Source organism: Oenanthe melanoleuca, chromosome 10, assembly GCF_029582105.1.
Source record: "Oenanthe melanoleuca isolate GR-GAL-2019-014 chromosome 10, OMel1.0, whole genome shotgun sequence".
NCBI classification, from domain to species: domain Eukaryota; kingdom Metazoa; phylum Chordata; class Aves; order Passeriformes; family Muscicapidae; genus Oenanthe; species Oenanthe melanoleuca.
This window is the reverse complement of record NC_079344.1, coordinates 17,726,564-17,745,683: the sequence shown is the minus strand read 5'-3', so window position 1 is coordinate 17,745,683 and position 19,120 is coordinate 17,726,564. Positions and strand designations below refer to the sequence as shown.

The following is a 19,120-nucleotide window of genomic DNA, read 5'->3' as shown; positions in this document are numbered from 1 at the left end:
GGGGCTTGGGGAGCTCTATAGGGTGGGGGACTCCACGGACTGGGAGTTCTCTGTGGAGCTTGGAGGGCTCTATAGGGCCAGGGGCTCCATGGGGCTGAGAGTGCTCTAGGGGCTTGGGGACCTTTATAGGGCTGGGAGTGCTCTGTGGGACTTGGTGGGCTCTATAGGGATGGGAGTGCTCTATGGGGCTTGGGGGGCTCTATAGGGCTGGGGGGTTCTGTGGGGCAGGGCTGCAGCCACCCCTAACCAGGGCATGGCAAGCACTATGTGGGTAGAAGAGCAGCCTTGGTAGGGTAGGAGCTCTGTGGGACAGCCCCGGGCAGGGCACACAGGAGGCACTGGGAAACCAGCAGGTCCCACCAGCAGTTTGGGGTACTCCATGTCCAAGCCCTGATGTGCTTCATTCTGAGAGCAGCAATTAATGAATGGCTTGCATGAAGGGCAGAGGATTTGTCAAATGCTTTTGCTAACGATGCCAAGGTTGGAATGTAGAGGGCAGGAGAAAGAGCTGGACTGATTCACAGACAGGACAGGGTTCAAAAGCTCCTAAAAGGAATGTAAATCCCAAATCAGCCTAAGAGCTTCATAGGCTGTGTCCCTTGTTCTCAGTGTCATCACACAGAGTTCTGTGCACACCACTCAGACCTCCTGCTTTAGTGCTTGTGAGAATATCACTGAAGTGCTGTGAAAATTAATTTATTTGACAACTAAAACCCTTCCTTCCTGTGGTCCAGCCTCGAGGGCCATGAAGGGGCAGCAAGGACAACATCCCACCACAGGAAGATGAGAACAGCTGGGCAAGGAAGCAGCAAAATCTCTGTACACCAGTGAGCCCTGGTGGCCAAACCCCTTCAGCAGGGGAACAGCGTCACTGTGGGATGCGAGGAGGGAAACCTGGCAGAAACAGGGAAAATGCCTGCTGCACAGATGGTAAAATAGAGGGAAGCAGGGAAACCAGTGTGCCACAGATGACCCCATAGCAGGGGGCCCAGCTGTCCACCCTGACCCCTCTCTGGGCCTTGGACCCTGAGCTGTTCCCCACAGAGGGAAGGGAAGGGAAGGGAAGGGAAGGGAAGGGAAGGGAAGGGAAGGGAAGGGAAGGGAAGGGAAGGGAAGGGAAGGGAAGGGAAGGGAAGGGAAGGGAAGGGAAGGGAAGGGAAGGGAAGGGAAGGGAAGGGAAGGGAAGGGAAGGGAAGGGAAGGGAAGGGAAGGGAAGGGAAGGGAAGGGAAGGGAAGGGAAGGGAAGGGAAGGGAAGGGAAGGGAAGGGAAGGGAAGGGAAGGGAAGGGAAGGGAAGGGAAGGGAAGGGAAGGGAAGGGAAGGGAAGGGGGAAGGGGGAAGGGGGAATGGGGACATGGATTCCCACTCCTGCCAAGCACTGGGGATCCTCAGTGCCTTGGAGTGCTGCTCTGGCTCTGCCTGTAAGCAATGAGCACACTGGAGATTTAGGGCTGATTTGTCCCTTATTTCTTATCTGTCCAGCTTTCTCTCATCTAAATTTCTTCCCCACCTGCATCTCTTCTGCCTCAGCACCTTCCCATCCCACTGAGGCTTTGGGAATGGTCACATACAGAGCTGATCCTTGCCCTCAGTACTACCACATTCCTGTCTGCCTGCAGGTTTTCCAGTCTGGGATATTCAGGAATCAAATGGATGTGTGCTCCCCTCCTTCACAGGGAATGCCCAAAGAGCAAAGGGATAACAGAGGGAAGAGCCTCCCTGCCCATCCCACACTCCCTAAGCAGGGCAGGCTGGGGAGGACAGGCAGGTCCAAAGAAAAGGCTGGATCAAGTAGCAAATTCCCAGCAAGCAAACAGGTTCAAAACCAAGGAAATCAATCCACAGGTCCAGTTTAGGATCAGTCTTCAGGTTGGAGTCCAGACCACCTGCAGCTGAGCCAGAGACCAGTCCTGCACAGCTTAGACTAGGACTGAGACCCCTAGGTTGAGCTTAAAAAGAGCTTCTGGGCCATGGGTTGGGGTTGCAGGTGGGGTTGATGAGGAACATTCAGGTTTATTAATGCCCTCAGGGTCCTTCCAACGTCCCTCTGCTTATCATGCTGAAGCTCTGCAAAGGGATTTGCCTTATGAAAGGGATTTTTCCCTTTTCTTTTACTGTCAGGCTATTCAAAATGAGGATTATCTTGAGCTCTGTAATTTTCTGCTTACGGTAGGGATAAGAACTCAGCAGAGAGCTGGTACCACCCTAGGATGCTCTGAGGGCTCCTCTGGCATCTTGACACAGCCCCTGCACTTGGGGCTGCGTGCTCAGGGGGCTGCTCCTGGGAAACAGCAGCACCGGGACCCTGGTGGGGATGGGCATCCTGTGCCATCCTGGGGGTCCCTCTGCACCCCTTTGGCCAGGGTTACAATCAGCCCTGGCATCAGCCCGCTGTCAGGTGCAATGTGATGAGAGGTGAGACCTGAGCCGGGCCGATGTGACGCAGAGATGGACGATGGCACCGAGACTTTCCTTGTATCGGATGCTCCCACTTTCCGTCCCGTTCCCGAGCAGGGCCACCTTGGATGAAAGAAAATATGGAGAGGGCAGGTGGAGGACAGGGGCTCGGGTTACTGCTCCTCTCCAGCTGCCCTGATCTCTCTTAGGAATATGTTTCTGGGGTTTTTCCCCACTTCTCCAGGTTTGGCTGAGCTCTGTGCCGTGTCTAGCAGCCCTCTCCATTCTTGCCACCACCAGCTCTCCTCTTGGCTGCTCTCCCAAATAGCTCTTCAAGGTCACACTCCTGTGGGGTTGGGACCAGGCAAGATTTGGGATTTAGAACTCCTCTGGCATGGGGTTGGGATGGCACTGGAATGCTCAGAGAGAAACTTTAATGGGAAAAGGGAAGAAGAAACCACTCCCTGGATCTCACTGTAACCAGAGTGGCTGCTCAGGAAGGACAGATGGACAATATGCAGTGTGTAATTCCTTTAGTCTCATTTTTTCATCACTCCTGCCTTTACCATTTGCTTTCTCTCCATTTTAATGGACTCCCCATCCTCTTTTCCAGCTTTTGTTTCCCTGATCCCCCGTGGCTGGAGCTGTCTGTGCCTTTGTCCCGCCATCCCTGCTTTTCCTCTCCCACCCCGCTGAGCTCACTTCAGCTATTCCTTGGCTTGGAGTAACCCATCCACTCTGTTGTCCTCCAACAAATAAGCTGACAGGCTAATGAATAGCTTCAGATGGTAATTAGCAACGGAGTTGCTAATAATGAATTGCATTTACATTTTAAGCGCTGCAGAGGGAAAATAAGCCCGTGTCATTAATGCCCCCACTGCTCCCGGCACAGCCTTGGCCTCGGGGGAATTTGCACCCTCTGGAAGCCTTTCCGTGATTGCACCTCTCCCACCGCCATTTCGGAGGCTGCGATAAGCAGAGTTCATTAAGCAGCAATTAGAGATGGGGGAGAGAAGCTGCTGCTGCTGCTGCTGTTTCCATCATCCAATGGTGGGGAAGCGCCACAACGCCATGGAAAATGGGCCACGGGAGGCAGCAGCTGGTTCTGGGCCAGGAAAGAAGGGCTGGATGGTTCAGCCAGCACCAGGGATTCACGTGGCTTGCCCAGAGCCCTGAAGCTGTCAGCCCTCCGTGCCCATGTCACCCTCCCAGGCTACCTGGGCAATGACCCCGAGGGATTTCTCAGTCAGTAAAATCCTTCCCAATTATTTCCCCAGGGGTTTAGCACATTTTGAAGGCAGGAATTTCTCTGAAGGGTTCGATTCATCCCTGCCTGTCCAAGGAAGGAGCCGAGCACCTTCTGCAAGGATTCTTTGAAGTGTTGTCAAATGGAAAGATGGAGAAATGTCATTTTTTTGTCTCGTAGCTGTGAGGAATCCATGGTGGAAGCACAGGAATTAGGTTTGCTCACTACTGCAGAGCATCAGAAGGGACTTGGGAGTGCTCAAAGTCTGGATCTGGTGCTGGGGTGAGCCTGGGAGCGTTGCCTGCTCTGCCTCAGTTTCCCTCTCTGTGCCCAAGGAGGGTTAGATGAATTGGGAAACAATGCTCTGCATCTCCAGGGGTTTTCCAGCACACTGTTTATGGATGGAGAATCCCATCCCACTGCCCACAGATCCACCCAGATCCAAATCCAGTGGTTGGATCCAGGGATGTCCATATCCATCCCCATTTAGGCAGCAGTACCCACAGAAGGATGCTTTGGGGACCACAGGGATGGGGGATAGGAGGTGACAGCCACATCCTGCCTTCACCTCCACGGACATGGGATCGATTTATTTATTTATTTATTTATTTATGTATTTTTTCAAGCCCTGCTGGGAGTGAAACCAATCCAGGGGCCTCCAGAGGCCAATAAGATTTGACTGCAAGTCAATACTCACATGTCTTTCCACTGTGCAATGATCCCCCGGCCAGCGGGGCGTCAGGGGACAGGCAGGTGACAGGGGCGGGCAGAGGGCCAGCCTGGGGCAGGGACGTCGCCTCTGTCCCGGGAAGGGATTGGGGGCAGGAAGGGGACATCTCCTGGCCTGCAACAGGGATTTTTCTGGGATTTGTTGTCAGTACATGTGATGGTGAGCCCACAGTGGGCAGCCCCACGTTGGGCATGTGGAGATGAATGAGGGACAGGGACGGGGAGAGGGAGGGATGGGGAAGGAGGAGGAGCGGGGGAGAGAGAGAAATTGCCCGTGAAAACCAGCTCTGCCACGGCATCTGCTCCTCGGAGCTTTGGGAATTGGGAGGTTTTCCTGCCGGCAGAGCCGGGGCAGAGGATGCGGGGTGCTGGGGGGAGCAGAGCCCTGGCACACTCGATGCAGGCTCGCCTGCGATGCCATCTGCCAGGCTTTCTCCTGGCTGCGGGTTCCAGCGGCTAAAAACGGTCGAGCTCAGACTCCAAAGTACTTCCCGAAGTACCTGCTGCCTCTTTGTGCCATCCCTGGCCGCAGCGTGGCTGGGATTCCGCATCCCGCTGGGAATGCTGCAGGGCAGACAGGCAGGGTGACATTTGCAGTTAGCAGTGGGTGTCCTTGAGAGGAGCGAGCGCCGAGAGAAGGGACCAGGTTCTCTTTAAGGGGGCAGGACTTTGGGAACATTATGAAAGCAAGAGTGAGCTTCTCCCTCTGCCTTCCACCCTCCCCTCCTTCCCTTCTCTGCTCCGGGACAGAGACCTGGGTTCTCTGCGCTCCCCTTTGCCTGGCAGGGATGAAGGCAGGAGCTGGGTGCTGGGATGGGCGGCTGAGCAGGAGAGGAGGAGGAGGGGAGGAAGGGGAGGGAGAGGGGGAGGATCTGCTAATTACACGGAACAGCTCTGGGGGCTGCTGAAGTCCAGAATGAAGCAAAGAGCAGCAGAAGCGAGTGCTGCAGTGGGAGCGGAGGAGCCCAAGCATCAACGAGAGCTGGAGCCGGCTGTTATCCCTGCTGGGAGCAACTGGGAGCACCCAGGGGATCCTGCAGTCCTGTCTCCCACAGGAAACAGCCTCTGGCACTGCCATCGAGCCCACTGCCAGCCCCCGGAGAGCCGAGGGGAAGGGGCTGGTGGCTGCAGGACGCAGGGCTGGGCTGGAGGGCAGCGAGGTCAGCCCTGCTATGGTCGCAGGAGGCTAAGAGCCTGCGTGGATCCACCGGGAAGAGGTGAAGGATGGCTGCCGAAGGAGGGAGAGCCAAGCCCCCTGCCCTGTCCAGGATGGAGAACTTCCGAAAGGTGAGGACCTCGGAGGAGGAGATGCCTTTGCCCTTCCCAGACCTGCCCCCGGACGTGGTGGAGATGAAAGTGAAGGAGGGCAGCAAGATCAGGAACCTGATGAACTTTGCCATGGCCCAGATGGAGCTGAAGGGCAGGCGGCAGATTGTGTTCAGCGGCTGCGGCAGGGCGGTCACCAAAACCATCACCTGCGTGGAGATCATGAAGCGCAAGCTCCAAGGGCTCCACCAGGTCACCAAGGTACGCTACAAAACCGTGCTGGAGGTCTGGGAGAACCAGGAGCCGCCGCCCGACGGCCCCGCACAGAACCTGACCGTCCACAAGAACGTGCCCTCCATCTGCATCCTGCTCTCCCGGGACCCCCTGGATCCCAACCAGGCGGGATACCAGCCCCCGGAGCGCCGGCACGAGGCGGGAGAAGACACAGCGGGATCCTCCCCCAAGGGGCTGAAGCGGCCGCTGCCGCCTCCCTGCGAGGAGCTGCTGCCCAAGAAGCTGCAGGTACAGGTGGCTGACAGCCCCAGGGGCTCGGGGAGCACCGCTGGCCAGCTGGACCACTGACCCAGTGCCTCCCATCCCACCAGCCAGCTATCGAGGCAGGAATGTCCACTCATTCTGGGTCACTGATGGGCTGCAGGCTCCCCCTGACCTGTCCCCACTTGCTGCTCCTTGACCCCTGTGGATGAGGATCCCCAGATTTGGCATGAGGGTTAAATGGTTAAACCCAGCATCCCTCAGTTATGGATTGAAGGAGGTGAGGATGTGGGGGGGGGGGGAGCTGGTGACCTCTAATTCAGCCACCCAGGGACACTGTGACCACCAGCCACATCCTGCAGCAACTGCCACGGAGCCTGGACCATCACCACTGCTCCCCACTGCAACACCTCATCCATCAGGAGAGATGGGTTTGCCCCAAGCTTGTTGGAATAAAACCTTCTCTATCAAACCCGCTGCCGAGGAGCTGTCAGAGTTATTAATGCCGGGCTCAGCATCCTGTGGGGCTGTGATTCATCCCAAAAAAACCACCCAAACAAGCACGGGGGTTGTTCCCTCCCTGAGCCCACAGAGCCAAGCACTGCAGTGTGCCTGTGGGACAGCACAAGGAAATAAAACAACCTGCATCAGATACTCTGATCTGGAGTCACATCCACGGGAGCTGGAGGCAATTGAAGCGTTGGGAGGGGGTTATTGTGACTGGATGCAGTGCCCAGCACAGGATGAGAAGGTTTTGGGGTCGTGCCTTGGCTGCAGAGTGCTTTGGAGAAAAATCCCTGCAACTTCCAGGGGGTAACGAGAAATGAATGGAAAATAAAAGCTCTTTAGAAATAGTTGAGATGTGTCTATGGGAGAATGGGGGGATCATCTTGGCTGCTGGCCATGGCACAGATCAGCACAGTGAAGGCTGCTGCCAGCTCAAGGGGATCAAGCCAAACCCTTGGAAGAATGGGACTGGGGTCTCCTGTGGTGGCATAGCAGCACCTGGCAAAGCCCCAGTTCCAGTGAGGAGAGGGGAGATTTCGGGGATGAGTTATGGGATGCCAAGCTCTGATCCACCTGGCTCCCAGCGCCCGGGGCACTGCGGGATGAATTCATCGGTATTAAGGAGCAAACCCTTCCCAAAATCCACGTGTGAGGGATTCTCTGGCTGCAGCTGCCTTATCTCCCTGCCTCACTCCCGCTCTACAGGGACACTCAGCATCCCCTCTTTGTCAAAGGCTTGCTTGGCTGAGAGAGGGATGAAAGGAGAAGAGGAGGAAGAGAAAGAAGCAGGGTCTGTTTTGTGAGGCAGTGACCTTGTTATCTCTCTCAGCAGGCAGCTGCTCCTCGGGCCAGAGGCTTGTGCTTATCTGCCCTGCTGCAGATTGATTCCCTTCACTTGAACATTAATTTCCAACTGTTCTTTTATGTTAATGATCTTTTTCTTGTGGGTTTGGGGCTGGGAAAGCTTTGGGCTCTGTCCTATCCAGCTCTTTCCAGTTCCTTTCTCTAGTGCAGACCCGATTCAGGATGAACCCTCCACCCCACACGGGAACACCGGGTACAGGCACCTACCCCCAATATATTAAAAATCACTAATAAAATTAATTAATAAACGTGTACTTAATAAATCCCTCTGTAAACATTCTGATCAGAGCTTGAAGACTGTGGGAGCCACACAATTGAACACTAACAGCCTTTCACTTCCACTGTTGCCACCACACATCTCTCTGAGCAAGGAAAAAAAGAATAAAAATCACTTATCTCTCATTATTTTGCTAATTTGCAAGATCTTTTTAATTGATTTCATAGGCAGGTAGTTTACAATCACCGAGGCAGCACTGGGGATTTTACCCTCCTTGCTTTGCTGGCTGTGGACTAAAGGCTTCCTGCATGAGAAAATAATAAAAAATGGCTGTAACAACAAAACAGTAAAACAGGATGATGATAGTGGGGACATGGTGAGTGGAGTAATCACGATGGTTTTGTGCAGCACTGCTGAGGCACAGCCCCAGGGACGAGTTTTGGTGCGATGGTGGCTGAGGGCAGCAGCCACGGTGTGGGGACAGGGACACTGAGAGAGAACTGGGGAGATGGAGGAGGCAACAGCTGAGCCGGTCTGAGCCCATTCCCCCACAGGGACCGAGTGGGGAGGGTGCCCATGGACAGGGAGGCTGTACTGGAGCTGGTGGGCTTGGCTAAACGGGGCAGGAGCGGCTCGAACCCATTCAGACCAAACCTGAACCCCTCCAAACTGAACTTGAACTCTCCAAACTGAGCCTGAACCCTCCAAACCGAGCCTGGACCCCTCCAAACCGAGCCTGAACCCCTCCAAACCGAGCCTGAACCCCTCCAAACAGAACCTGAACCCCTCCAAACCGAGCCTGAACCCTCCAAACAGAACCTGAACCCCTCCAAACCGAGCCTGAACCCTCCAAACAGAACCTGAACCCCTCCAAACCGAGACTGAACCCTCCAAACCGAGACTGAACCCTTCCAACCAGAACCTGAACTCCTCCAAACCGAGCCTGAACCCCTCCAAACCGAGCCTGAACCCCTCCAAACCGAGCCTGAACCCCTCCAAACCGAGACTGAACCCCTCCAAACAGAACCCGAACCCCTCCAAACTGAGCCCGGACCCCTCCAAACTGAGCCTGGACCCTCCAAACCGAGACTGAGCCCTCCAAACAGAACCTGAACCCTCCAAACCGAGCCTGGACCCTCCAAACTGAGCCTGGACCCCTCCAAACTGAGCCTGGACCCCTCCAAACTGAGCCTGAACCCCTCCAAACCGAGCCTGAACCCTCCAAACTGAACCTGAACCCCTCCAAACCGAGCCTGGACCCTCCAAACTGAACCTGAACCCCTCCAAACCGAACCTGAACCCTCCAAACCGAGCCCGGACCCCTCCAAACCGAGCCCGAACCCCTCCAAATTGAGCCCGGACCCCTCCAAACAGAACCTGAACCCCTCCAAACTGAGCCTGAACCCTCCAAACCGAGCCTGAACCCCTCCAAACCGAGCCTGAACCCCTCCAAACCCAGCCTGGACCCTTCCAAACCCAGCCTGGACCCCTCCAAACTGAGCCTGGACCCCTCCAAACTGAGCCTGAACCCCTCCAAACTGAGCCTGGACCCCTCCAAACTGAGCCTGAACCCTCCAAACCGAGCCTGAACCCCTCCAAACTGAGCCTGAACCCTCCAAACCGAGCCTGAACCCCTCCAAACCGAGCCTGGACCCCTCCAAACCGAGCCTGGACCCCTCCAAACTGAGCCTGGACCCTCCAAACCGAGCCTGAACCCCTCCAAACCGAGCCTGAACCCCTCCAAACCGAGCCTGAACCCCTCCAAACAGAACCTGAACCCCTCCAAACTGAGCCTGAACCCCTCCAAACCAACCCCAGACCCCTCAAAACTGTGATAATTGATAAATGATACGTGTTAATCATGGAAGTTTTGAAGTTTGTATAAACCAGAATACTTAAAATAAGAACATGGACCTAGATAAAGGGAAATATATGATTAAACCCTCTCTGTTTAAATCCCCGTTATGAATATTGTGTATACCAGTTTGTAAAAGACAAAAAGGGATGTTCCATAGTCTGAAAGGGTTTTTTTTTTTCAGAATCAGATTTCCTGCCTTTGTGTGATCAATTGCACACTATCTACTAAAGATCAGACTTCCCACTTCTTCTGTTTTCTATCTAACAAGACCAGATGGTTACATGACCAAATGTCCCAAGAGCTGTCCCACGGAAGTCTGGAAGGTTCTTCGATCACCACTGCTTACCTTGCAGAATTACTACAACAAAACAATAACAATTATTGATTGCTACAAGGAAAACCATACTACAAAAAGGGAGCTGAAAACCAAGTTCGGTGGAAGCGTGGAGTGGGCGGTGACCCCCCACGTTTTCCCAGCGCGCTGCTTGCTCTGTCTATATAAAACCAAGCAATCTAAAATTTTCTGAATATCGAGACTTTGTTTCTCATTTATAACAAAACCCAGCCCGAACATTCCCGAAGAGCCACTCGGTGAAGAGACCCCCAACAAATCCCCTCACGCACAAAATGGCGGCCGGCCCGGCCCCGCCCCAAGATGGCGGCGGCCCCGCCCCGCCGCGCCCCCAGCCCGTCCCCGTGGCCTCCCGCCCTCCCGCGCTCCGCTCCGTCCCCGCCGCGCCGCCGTACCCGCCTCCGCGGCCCCCCCGGCCCTCACCTCCGTCCCTCACCTCCGTCCCTCCCTCCCGGTGCGGGAGCCAGCGGCGCGCCCCCGGTGCCCGGTGCTGTCTCCTCCTTCACAGCCCGCCGCCATGCTGGCCGCCAGCGCCTCTCTCCTCCGCCGCTGCGCCGTCTCCGGCCTCCGCGCTGCCGTCCGCCGGCCCGCCGGCCAAGCAGGTGAGAGCGGCCCCATGTCTCCATCCCTGCCGCCGCGATCCCGCCGCGGTTCGCGCTCCGGCCGCCGGCCCGGCGGGGCGTGAGGCGGCGGGGCCCGCCGTGTCCTTGCGGTGACCCCGCGGCCTAGCGCGGGCCGCTCCCGCCGCACCGGGACTGGCCGCCGGCTGCGCCTCAGGGGCACCGGCACCTCCCGGGGCCGGCGGCGGGCAGCGGGCAGCGGCGGCGCTTCCCCCGCGCCCCCCGCCAAGGTGACATTGATGGAGGGCGGCGGTGACCTCCACAGCCACCGCCAGCCCCGCGCCACCCCGCACTCTCCTCATTTACACCCCCATTAATTGTATTTATAATATTAACACCTCAATAGCGAGAGGAGGAGGACCAGCCCCAGGCAGCGTGGTGGGATGGTGGCCAGGGTGGCAGGGCTGGAAGAAGGAGACTGCAGAGAATACACTGCCTGTGCATCGCAATTAATAGCTAATTAACTCCTGCATCGCAATTAATACCTAATTACAGCCACTAATAATGCTCGGAGACTTGTGTGTGGCTGTGCTGCGGCACGTGTGAGTTAAAACAGCTGCCTTAGGGAGCCTGGCGCTGCGTCTTTTTAAATAATAAGCACAGGATTTCTTGGATGCTCTCAACAGCCTTGGTCTTTTGTTATTTTAAATCCACTAAAAGTGTTTGAGCTGCCGAATGCCGGCTGCTCATGAGCCTCTTTTCCAGTAGGTTCTGTCTTCTTCTTTTCCAAGGTCTTGTGTTACAAACACCTCACTTTAAAAACCCCACTGCTGCAGAGGGGTTCTATTGCTGCAAAACCTTCCCTGTGTAACTCCTGGGACTCCTCCTGCTCAGATTAATGTTTTTCTTCTGTGCTCTGTGTTCTGACCAGTTCCAGCCCTCCCAGAGAAGCTTTACCATGTGTTTGTGTCATATTAGGTGATTCTAGGTTTCCTAGGATCTTAATGCCTGTTGAGTTCACTTTAAATAAAGGTAGCTGGCCTTTGGTTCTTCCTTGAGTTGGGAATCTCTGCCTGGATAGGTTGGCGTGGCTTGGCTGCCACACACACGTCATGAGTGTGACAGTGACCTTGATGGACCCCGCTGAAACTCGGGGCAGAGGGAGGCTCAGAGTCCGATCTCCGGGTACAGATATCAGCATTGATGTGCAAAAGAAACACAGCAGCAATTGGAAAACACACCCTGGAAATCCAGAGTTCTAATTCTCGTGGTCTGTGTCTGCCTCCTGGATCCGGGGAGTGGTTTTGGTGAGGAAAGACTTCAGATTTTGACTTGAAGATGGTGTTTGAGCTCTTCAATTTAGGTTTTTCTCCAGCTGAGATTTCCTATTTCTCCCTAGGATTTTTTTTTTTTAAGGGAAGATAAGGATTCTCCTGAAGGGTTTTCAGCAGTGCCCTGAGAGCAGGAGCATTTAAGAACCCTGCTCTTGCTCTGAGCTCAGCTGTGCAGGTGATTTGTTGCAGAAATCAGTGTCAAAAAGGTCTGCTTTGGAGTTGGGGAAAGGAGTGGGAATTTCCCTGCAGAAGTCAAAAGAGCATTTTAATTCTGTCTTGGGCTGTTGTTTACTTTTCCATAGCTAAAATAAATAAAGCTATTTTCATGCTTGCATTGCATAAACCCAGCATTGCAGCTGAAATGTTGGACCAGGTTAAATTTTGTTTAAAAAAGCAAATTGCCTGTTAATTGGGTTGTCATTGATGAGACCAAAGAGAAGCATATCAGCAAAAATACAACCCAGGTCTGGTTTTGTTTTTTTCTTTTATTTAAAACCCTGAAGTTGATCACTGTGAGTGGTTCATGCTGGGTTAAGAAAGAAAAACTCAGGAGCTAAATTTGACTTCTGTGAAGCAGAGCTTTGAGCTCCAAGGTCATATCTGGTGTGTAACCTCTCTGCAAATATTAGTGGAGTGAGATTGGCAGTGGGGAAAGGAAGCATCAGGCTTGTGGTCCTGTAGTTTAGTTCTCTTGGAAAACTGTTCCAACCTTTGTGGAGTTAAAAAAAGATAAGTTCATTCAAAAAACCAGCAATTTGTGATAGTGATGAGTAAAGAAATTAGTTAATGATTAATTAATTAATTAATGATTAGTTAATGATTAGTTAATATCAGATTAATTTGTGCATTAGCATACAGTCTGCTTTTGTGATTAGTTACCAAATGATCCAGGAGTTTGAGATCCAGGTTGAGAATTTGAAATTTTCTCTTGGATAGACACAGAGTGATCATTTTTTTCCTCCTCTGACCCTTCTGTTAGAAGGAATATCTCTCATCCCTTTGCTTTTGAGAGCCTCTGTAGCAATTGCATGAAATTTCGTTGGTGAAGGATGTGCATGTTAAAGCTTCTCAGTCTCACTTGGCTGTGGGAAGAGGGAGAATTCCTGTATTTTACAGAAAAAGGAATGCCAGAAAACTTCTTAAGGACTGGTATCCTTGTGTATCTTTCCCCTGCTCTGACCAATGCTCTGGGAACAATTATGAAAAAAAAATATACACTTTGCCACAGCATAAACCATGATATTTAATAATCATCCACCCAGGGCTCATCCAGGACTGATCCAGAACGACTGTAACGAGGGCAATCCATATTTTTTTGGCTTCTGGCCCCTTGATGAGGACTAAAGTAATGTTCTCCTCCTTTTACTGCAAGTTTGTTCCTTTTTTTCTGGGTTCAGCTGTGCTTCCTGCCCGCTGCTACTCTCACGGGTCACAAGAATCAGATGAGGAATTCGATGCTCGCTGGGTGACGTATTTCAACAAGCCAGATATCGATGCCTGGGAGCTCAGGAAAGGTATGTGGGAGAACAGGGGAGAATAACTTGGAGTGAACAGAAGTTTTGTGACCAGAAATAACAACTTTGGTTGGCATTTTGTGGACTCCCCATCCCTGGAAATGTCCAAGGCCTGACAGAATGGTGAACTGGATGATCCTTGAGGTCCCTTCCAACCCAAACTATTCCATGATTTTAACACCTGGATGGGAGGGAGAGTAACATTTGCTCTGAAGAAAGTGTGTTTGAGCTCTACTGTGCTCATTTTTCTTTGAACTTCTCCTAATGATTTGGCCATAACTCCCTGCAGACTTTTTGTCTGGCTGTCTCCAGCTGTTTGCTGTGGAGCTGCCAAGTTTTATTAAACTTCTCCAACCAGGCCTTAAAAATGTGATTTCATAAGCAGATAATCTCAGCCAGAGGGATCACTCTGGCAGCACCTGGATGGCTTTTCCAAACCACTTATGGTTTTTCTGTTGGAGAGCATGACAAGCTGGCTGCAGGTTCTGGGTGTTTCTTTGTCTCCCCAGGCATAAACACCCTGGTGGGTTACGACCTGGTCCCGGAGCCCAAAATCATCGACGCGGCTCTGCGCGCCTGCAGACGGTTAAATGATTTTGCCAGCGCTGTTCGCATCCTAGAAGTTGTAAAGGTGGGTGCACCTGCTCTGTTCCCTCTGCTGGAGCCTGCCAGCAGGGCAGCTTTTCCTTGTTTTTTCCTGCTGCAAAGGGAAGCCGTGCTTTCCTGCTGCCAGAATCAGTGATGAGAACGAAGCTTCTGGCTTTTTGAGGGGCTGAGAGAAGTAACTCAGGAAGCTCTCGTGGAAAACACCTGAAACCAGCTCCTTGAAACCTGAATCCAGCCTCACCACAGAGTTAAGAGAAGCCAGGACTTTTATTTCAGCCCTAGAGGCCAGGAGGCTTTGGAGATGTGTGTGTTGAAGTAACTCCGTTCTTTATTTTTTGGGATTTTTTTTTTTTTTTTTCAGGACAAGGCAGGACCCCACAAGGAAATCTATCCTTACGTTATCCAGGAGCTTAGACCAACTTTGAGTGAGCTTGGAATCTCCACTCCAGAGGAACTGGGCCTGGACAAAGCATAAACATTGTTGGTAAGGTTTGATGTTGCTTCCCAGACTCTTGACATGGGACTCCTGTACCCCAAACCCACTGGCAAAGACAGCATAGGCCAGATCTAATGTGCTCTAATCACAGACTAACATAAAGCCCTAAATAAAAATCTTTGTGGAAGTGCAGCCTCTTAACTCAGTTTCCTCAGGAGATGACCAGTGTCATATTCTGCTTTTAAATATTATGCTTAGAATAGAGATAGTGTGTCAGACTGCTGCAAATAGTGCTTGATTCTGGATCTTCTAAGTCCTTTTCCTCCTCCTTGCCCTGGGATACAAGGTCTTGGTGCCAGGGGTCCTGAATCAGCTGTGCTGGGAATGCAGTACCTGCATTTTTGAGCTGAGGGTGGTTAAACAAGACTTTGAAGGCAAAGGATGGAAATTACTTGTTTGGGACCTCATGGAAACTTTGTGGAGATTCTAGGCTACTTCTTTAATGTTTTGGGTTTTTTTTTTTCCCTGTTCTTTTCTATTCCAGGTGCATTACTCAAGTGTTCTACTGATGCTACCTGATTGTTCACGGTCACTTGGAGAGACAAACTTTAAATCTGACCTGAAATAACTTCCTTTATTGTGTTACAATGGAAGTTCTGTGGAGCTGGGCCTAATAAAGGAAAAACTGGTTTGACTGATGTGCTTCCAGTGCCTCGTGTGGTTATTTCCCGTTGCTTTTGCAGGGAAAAAGAAGGAACAAACCATAAGTGTGCTCTCAGGAGCTTGTGAATTGTAACTTACTCTGCAAAGCCCATGTCCAGAGCCTTCCCAAGCACCTGGCTCTGGGAGGGGAAGAGAAGGAGCAGTTTGGAAAGCATGGTTCCTGTATGCACAGCTCTGGGGAGGAGGAGAAGGAGGCATTTCCCTGGGATGATGTCCAAAGCTCAGATGTGGGTTGGAGGCTCCTGTTTTTCCAAGGATCGTGTCCTCACTGGAAGGGGAAAGGAGATCTGGGATAGATACTGTCCCTATTTCCCACACAGCTCTGGCTCGGGCAGGGGTTTGGCAAAGAAAAAAAACCCAACAAAAGTGGGTTAGAGGAGAAGGGAAATACCTTAGCCCTGTTCTATTTTCCTCCTGGAAGAGAGGAATTTTCTGGGAGAACAGGGATTTGTTTCTTCATAGTGGGCTCAGGGCAAGAGCCCTGATGTATCCCAGTCCCATTCTGCTGTCGGGTCCTGTCCCGCTGTCCTGTCCCGCTGTCCTGTCCCGCTGTCCTGTCCGGTCCTGTCCCGCTGTCCTGTCCCGCTCTCCGGTCCCGCGGTCCGGTCCTGTCCTGTCCCGCTGTCCTGTCCCGCTGTCCTGTCCGGTCCTGTCCCGCTGTCCGGTCCCGCTCTCCGGTCCGGTCCCACCCCGCATGCGCGGCAGAAGGGCGCGCCCTTTCCTCGCCCCCCATTGGCTGAGCCCCGGCGGCCCCGCGCTGCCATTGGCTGGCGGGCCAGGGGGCGGGGCCGGGGCGGCCATGGCGACGGGCGGCGGCGGGGCCGCGGCAGCTCCCGGTGCCGGTTCTGGTCCCGCTGCGAGCGGCCGGCGGGGCCCGGGGGTACGTGCGGAGTACGGGGGGGCGGGGTGTGCGGGGCTGTGTGGGGTACGTGCATCGTGGGTATGGGGCTGGGGTGTGTCCGTGGGGTGTGTGCACGGGGGTTATGGGGCTGGGGTGTGTCCGTGGGGTGTGTGCACGGGGGTTATGTGGCTGGGGTATGTCCGTGGGGTGTGTGCACGGGGGTTATGGGGCTGGGCTGTGTTTGTGGGGCAGTGTGGGGCGTTTGTGTGTGAGGGACAGTATTGGAGCAATTCAGTGGGAGAGTTCATCTTTCAGAGTTGCAGACATGGAGGCACAGTACTGTACAGTGTATAAACATATAGATATATGATATAGATATAGATAGATATGTAGATATAGATGATATAGGTATAGATATATGTGCACACACACAGGTGTACCAGCTGGCTAGGAAGGTGTATGGCACATCCAGAGGGATCTGGGGGGCCACTGCCTGCCTGGTTATTCCCATGATGAAGCTCTGTCCTGCTAATTCTGGCTTAAGACACTGAGGCTAATCCTGCCTGTGCTCTCCAATCACCGTCCCAAGTCCTCTGCCTTGTTCCTTTAATTCCACGTCTCTCCTGTGCCAATTCTCTCTGATTTTCCCTCTGTTTTCTTCATTACTTCTTGTGTTTGTGGAGGTTTTTTCCTTCCCCTGGCCCTTAGGAGCATTGGTTCTCCTTGACAATAACTGGATAAAAGGAGAAACTTGAAAGGCTCAAACCCCAAAATTAAATTGTACAATCCTTATATTTGTGTTTGATTAACCTCTCAGTAAATCTTGTCTTCTCTGCCTTTTCCCAAGTATTGCTGCAGCCAGGCTTGCACAAGGGCTGATGGTGACTTTTAATTAGCACCACCATTCCCAAATCTTTTTGTCTGCTAACAGATCTGCTTATTCCTTTTCCTCTCCCTCCTCCCGGGCTGGGGAGGAGGAGCTGATTTCCCTGCTGACCTTGAGCTCCCAGGAACTCCAGATTCTCCAAGGTGACTCTGCTTTACTTCATCCCCATGGAGAGATGCTAAATGCTTCTTCCACCCTTTTTTTAGCTGATTTGGGCTGAAAAGAAGAGGCTGAACAAAGGGACAGATGTGGTGGAGAAAAGGGGCCCGTACATCATGAGCAAACCTCCCTCCATTCAGGCCAAGCTGAGTAAGTGATGCTTGGTGGACTCTGCCAGGATTTTGGGTGTTGTTTCCACCTCTCTCCCAGAGCTGGAGTAACCAAAAACCCTTTTATTCCTTGGTGGGATAAAACCTTTACAAAACCCTGTTAAAAACCCTTTGGAAAGCACTGCACTGCAACACCCTCCTCACCCATTCCCCAAAAGAGGAAACCCTTTGGGGTTTCTCTTTTCTTTGGGAGCCCTTGGGGATTTGGGGAGCACTTGGGAATTCTCCTCCCTGTCCCTGTTCTTGGCTTTCAGAGAGGCAGCGGGAGCTGGCAAAGGCAGCGCTGCGGAGGCAGGGGCTGCTGGGGGCACCCACTGCCCTGAAACCAACTCCTAAAAGGTCTGATCCCCTCCTCCTGTTGTCAAAATGGAGTTCTCACTTGCCAAGGAAAGTTCTGCTGGCTGTTTGACCAGGGATATCCAGTATAATAAAATAAACTGCTTTTCTCTTTATTTTGGGGATGATTTAGTGGTGTGGATTTATTTGGTATGGATTTATCCAAATTTATTTGGGTTTAGCTGGTGGTGGACCTGGACAGTGCCTGGGTGGGAAGGAGTGGGATTCCTGCCCTGGCTCCTTAGCCTGTCAGCTCCATGGATGTGTTTCCACGTGAAACATCTGTGCTGGTCTCACTCCTCTGTTTTCTGCCAGGTCTGTGAAGTTCAACAAGGGCTACACGGCGCTCAGCCAGACAGCTGATGAAAACCTGGTCTCCCTCGACTCAGACAGGTGAATATCCCAGGATTTGGGGTAAATATCCCACAGTTTTGAGGGTGGGATGGCTTTTTTGGAGGGTTGATTTTCCTCATCCCTTGTAGAACATCCCTGCTGGCGCTGGGCACCTCAGAGCACTCCTGTTGTGCCAGGTTTCAAATATCCCTTGGGGCTGCACTTCGCAGCTCCTTTTCCCCCCAAATTCCCCTATTTGCATCCTAAAGACCCCGTTTCCTGGCCAGCTCTGTTTCTTTTTCCCCTCAGTGATGGCGAGCCAGGATCCAGGTGTTCCTCAGGATACTCCTCCTCCGAGGCAAGTGCTGGGCTGTGACTGGCACTGCGGGGTCCCCACGGGTTCCCCCGTTGCCCTGACCCCTCGAGGCTCTGCCTGGGGGCTGGAAGCACCACCCCACAGAGCGTGGCTGTGTGTCCATCCCGCAGAGCCCTGCTTTGTCCCCTGCAGCAGGTGACCCAGGACCTGAGCCGGCAGCTGCTGCAGGACGGGTACCACCTCGACGAGGTCCCCGATGATGAGGACCTGGATCTCATCCCCCCAAAACCTGCTGCCTCCTCTTCTTGCCCCTGTTGTTTTGGAGAAGGTCTCTCCTGCGTGATCCAGTAGCTGCACAAGAACAGGTCAAAAATCCAGCACTTTTTTTGTCCCGTGGGATGGCTGGTGAGTGGCCGGGTCCCACGCCAGGACGGTGACACAAGGACTGAACGATGCTGCTCATGGCAGAGACCAACTGACCCCTAAAGACTTTTCCTTACACTCAGCAATATTGGGGGGAGGTGGCTCAGTGATGTTTTGGTGGCCTGGATGGGACCTGGCACTTGGCTGGGGTGGGAAGGGAGAACAGGCAGAGCCTGGCACCTCCACAGGGGTATAAAGGGAAGGGTTTGGGAGTTTCTGGGGTTGGAGCTAATGGCTTATTCCCATTCTCCTCAATGCTGCTTTGATGCAGGTGAGGCACAGCCCAGGCCCCCCTTGGATTTGGGGGGCTGGGGAGCCTCCCTGCTGCAAACCATAAATGCTGCCTTAAACCATGGTCCTGCTCCATAGAGGACAATCAGCTTCTTACACTACAGAAACCTTATTTAAATATTTCATGTCAAGAGACATGAACCGGTTGGGTGGGGGGTCGTGTTTGTTTGTTTTTGTATGTTACTTGTAAAAGGGAGCACTCAATAAACTGGATCTCATTACTCAGAAGTGGTGCTGCTGTGTGAGGGGGACTCCTGTTTTC

At 53.0% G+C, this 19,120-nt stretch overlaps 3 protein-coding genes across 4 annotated transcripts; all 3 read left to right on the top strand.

Annotated features, from left to right (window-relative positions):
* Positions 1-4,413: 4,413 nt before the first annotated feature.
* On the top strand, positions 4,414-8,540 carry RPP25 (ribonuclease P and MRP subunit p25). Its single transcript, XM_056499635.1, has one exon. It carries the CDS (start codon positions 5,596-5,598, stop codon positions 6,217-6,219), a length of 624 nt encoding a protein of 207 aa, XP_056355610.1. The 5' UTR covers positions 4,414-5,595; the 3' UTR covers positions 6,220-8,540.
* Positions 8,541-10,233: 1,693 nt separating this feature from the next.
* Positions 10,234-15,078, top strand: LOC130257279 (cytochrome c oxidase subunit 5A, mitochondrial). Its single transcript, XM_056499634.1, is given in 7 exon segments — positions 10,234-10,294; positions 10,297-10,380; positions 10,383-10,532; positions 13,222-13,338; positions 13,848-13,969; positions 14,306-14,428; positions 14,925-15,078. Coding segments are annotated over 6 exon segments (648 nt in total). The 3' UTR covers positions 14,420-14,428; positions 14,925-15,078.
* An 811-nt stretch (positions 15,079-15,889) lies between these two features.
* Positions 15,890-18,898, top strand: FAM219B (family with sequence similarity 219 member B). 2 transcript variants are annotated; one of them, XM_056499502.1, is made up of 6 exons: positions 15,890-15,983; positions 17,037-17,139; positions 17,414-17,498; positions 17,811-17,888; positions 18,138-18,190; positions 18,340-18,898. In XM_056499502.1, exons 1-6 carry the CDS (start codon positions 15,903-15,905, stop codon positions 18,402-18,404), a joined length of 465 nt encoding a protein of 154 aa, XP_056355477.1. In that variant the 5' UTR covers positions 15,890-15,902; the 3' UTR covers positions 18,405-18,898. The 2 variants fall into 2 exon arrangements, with proteins under 2 accessions (XP_056355477.1, XP_056355478.1); XM_056499503.1 differs by having other exon boundaries at positions 18,138-18,186; positions 18,337-18,495.
* The last annotated feature ends 222 nt before the right edge of the window (positions 18,899-19,120 follow it).

Coding starts and splice junctions, on each gene's coding strand:
- FAM219B (XM_056499503.1), top strand. CDS start 15,903: ATGGCGACGGGCGGCGGCGGGGCCGCGGCAGCTCCCGGTGCCGGTTCT. Junction 15,984..17,036: donor GCGGCCGGCGGGGCCCGGGG/GTACGTGCGGAG, acceptor CCCTTTTTTTAG/CTGATTTGGGCTGAAAAGAA. Junction 17,499..17,810: donor CTGAAACCAACTCCTAAAAG/GTCTGATCCCCT, acceptor GTTTTCTGCCAG/GTCTGTGAAGTTCAACAAGG.
- RPP25 (XM_056499635.1), top strand. CDS start 5,596: ATGGCTGCCGAAGGAGGGAGAGCCAAGCCCCCTGCCCTGTCCAGGATG.